At 53.0% G+C, this 2,500-nt stretch overlaps 1 protein-coding gene across 1 annotated transcript in view; it reads left to right on the forward strand.

The window, feature by feature from the left end:
- LOC308333184 (BAH and coiled-coil domain-containing protein 1-like) overlaps positions 1-2,500 on the forward strand; it is an 86,829-nt gene that overhangs the window by 51,179 nt on the left and 33,150 nt on the right. The window contains 1 exon segment of the mRNA XM_080789386.1: positions 107-1,267. Within this exon segment, the coding sequence (XP_080645512.1) occupies positions 107-1,267 (1,161 nt within the window).

The raw sequence follows: 2,500 nt of genomic DNA on the forward strand, positions 1-2,500 counted from the left end.
GAGCCATAACATCTCCGCAGGAAACGGTTTGAGAACCACTGCTCTCATTCCTTCAGCCTGTGTTCATGCATGGGACTCACCACTCGGACCTCTCTGTCTCTTTCAGACCTGCCGCCCGTCTACACTTACCCTCCCATCGCCACGGGTTACAAGGCCGGCCCCTCGCCTCCCCAAGCACGGCTGGCCGAGCAAGCGGCCACGGAGGCGGAGCCGGCAGAACCCGTCGCCAAGCCCCTCCCACTCCACGACGCCACCCAGCCTCTCCCCGCAGAGCGGGAGGAGGAGGAAGACGAAGGAGCGGATCTGGTGAGAAGAGGAGAGGAAGACGAACGTAAGGACTTCCTGGTGGTGGAGCGCCGTAGCGGTGCGGAGGGAGAGAGGAGGGCGGGAGAAGCAGCGAGGAGGACGAAGGAGGTGAAGGGACGCTCCGTCTCACAGCCTCTGTCCTCCGCCGGGCAGCCGCGTCCCGTCGCAGAGTGCCCGCTGTCACCGGCAACGGTCCCGGAGACGACGTCCACGACCACAGCCGAGGGAAGCGACTCCGCGACGGCAGAGTCGACTCTAGAACGCCTGGACCTGGAGGCTGGCCTGGAGGACAGCCGAGCACACCAGGCTGGCCTGGAGGACAGCCGAGCACACCAGGACCCAGAGCAGCAAAAAGACAAAGAGGTGGAGGAGGAGGAGGTCTCACACGACTCCAGACAGATAGAATGTACCGTCTCTGTGCCTCTGGAGCTCATTGGAGGAGAGGAGCAGCAGATGATGGAGGTGGAGGAGGAGGAGGAGGAGGAGGAGGAAAGAGAGCCTGAGGAAGGAGAGGGAGAAAACGTTGAAGTCGTCGTCGAAGACAACGACAAGGAGGAGAAGGAGGAGTGCGAGGAGAGCGCGGGGAGCCCGCGCAGGGACTCGGTGGCAGAGCCGCTAAGCGGTTGTCCTGCCCTTTCCCCCGCCACGCCGGGCCACTCCGACAACATCCTCTCTGTGGACGCCTCCTCCTCTCGGTCCTCCCCTCCTCCTCCTCCACCTCCTCCCAGTGCAGCTGTGCAGCTCCAGGAGGCCTACACATGGAACACATGGAGCCTGGAGCTCCTGATCGCCGCGGCTCTGTGCGCCACCAGGGACGCCCGTTACCCGCCCGCGCCCGCCTCCACCACCTCCTCGGCCCCCTCTGGGCCCCGGACTCACCGTGGGATGGAGATACTGGGAGAACTGGCTGACCTGGAGATCCAGCAGAGGAACCGAGAGAGCAAAGAAAAAGACATGACAGGTAGGACCGTGTGTGTGTGTGTGTGTGTGTGTGTGTGTGTGTGTGTGTGTGTGTGTGTGTGTGTGTGTGTGTGTGTGTGTGTGTGTGTGTGTGCGTGTGCGTGTGCGTGCGCGTGTGCATGCGTATACGTGCTGTGCATTGTATGTACATTAGGGATGGGTGTCTGGGCTTTCCTTTGTAAACGTGTAAACTTCAGAGTGTTTGTGGTAATCAGTAATTAACTGTAGCATAATTCAATTTCCATACATATAATGTTGCAGGATGAAAGTCATGTTAATGCTGCCCTGCGGCTCACGGTGGAGTGGGATGGTTCCACAGACGTATCAGGTCTTGAGTCTTTGACGTTCATTTCAGATTTCTAGAGTGCACTGGTCGATGAAGGATAGTTTTGTTACAGAGTTTCATTTCAGGCTGTAATTTTTTTAAACACGAAAGACCGTACCTAATGTAATGAGCTGTCGTTTGTCATTTTTGTTGCATTTAGCCAGCATTACACTGCATGTGACCGATAGTTTTGATGACCATGCAGACTTATACAAAGGTTAGAATTTCATTTAGATTCATGTTATTTAGACAGATTTACGTTCAATTGTTTATTGTTCATAGTTTATCTGGTATTTAGAGCGTCGCAGTCCCGCCCCCGACGAGCGGCCCGGAAGACAATTTCCAATTCATTTTTCCCATATACGTTTCATTAAGTATTTATTTAAAGACCTGTAAGCCTGTAAGTTTACTGAGACACTACACAGTGGTCCTATAGTTTACTGAGACACTACACAGTGGTCCTATAGTTTACTGAGACACTACACTGTGGTCCTATAGTTTACTGAGACACTACACTGTGGTCCTATAGTTTACTGACACTACACTGTGGTCCTATAGTTTACTGAGACACTACACTGTGGTCCTATAGTTTACTGACACTACACTGTGGTCCTATAGTTTACTGAGACACTACACTGTGGTCCTATAGTTTACTGAGACACTACACTGTGGTCCTATAGTTTACTGAGACACTACACTGTGGTCCTATAGTTTACTGACACTACACTGTGGTCCTATAGTTTACTGAGACACTACACTGTGGTCCTATATTTTACTGAGACACTACACTGTGGTCCTATAGTTTACTGACACTACACTGTGGTCCTATAGTTTACTGAGACACTACACTGTGGTCCTATATTTTACTGAGACACTACACTGTGGTCCTATAGTTTACTGACACTACAC

Source organism: Protomyctophum bolini, assembly GCF_963924005.1.
Source record: "Protomyctophum bolini genome assembly, chromosome: 18".
Taxonomy (NCBI): Eukaryota; Metazoa; Chordata; class Actinopteri; order Myctophiformes; family Myctophidae; genus Protomyctophum; species Protomyctophum bolini.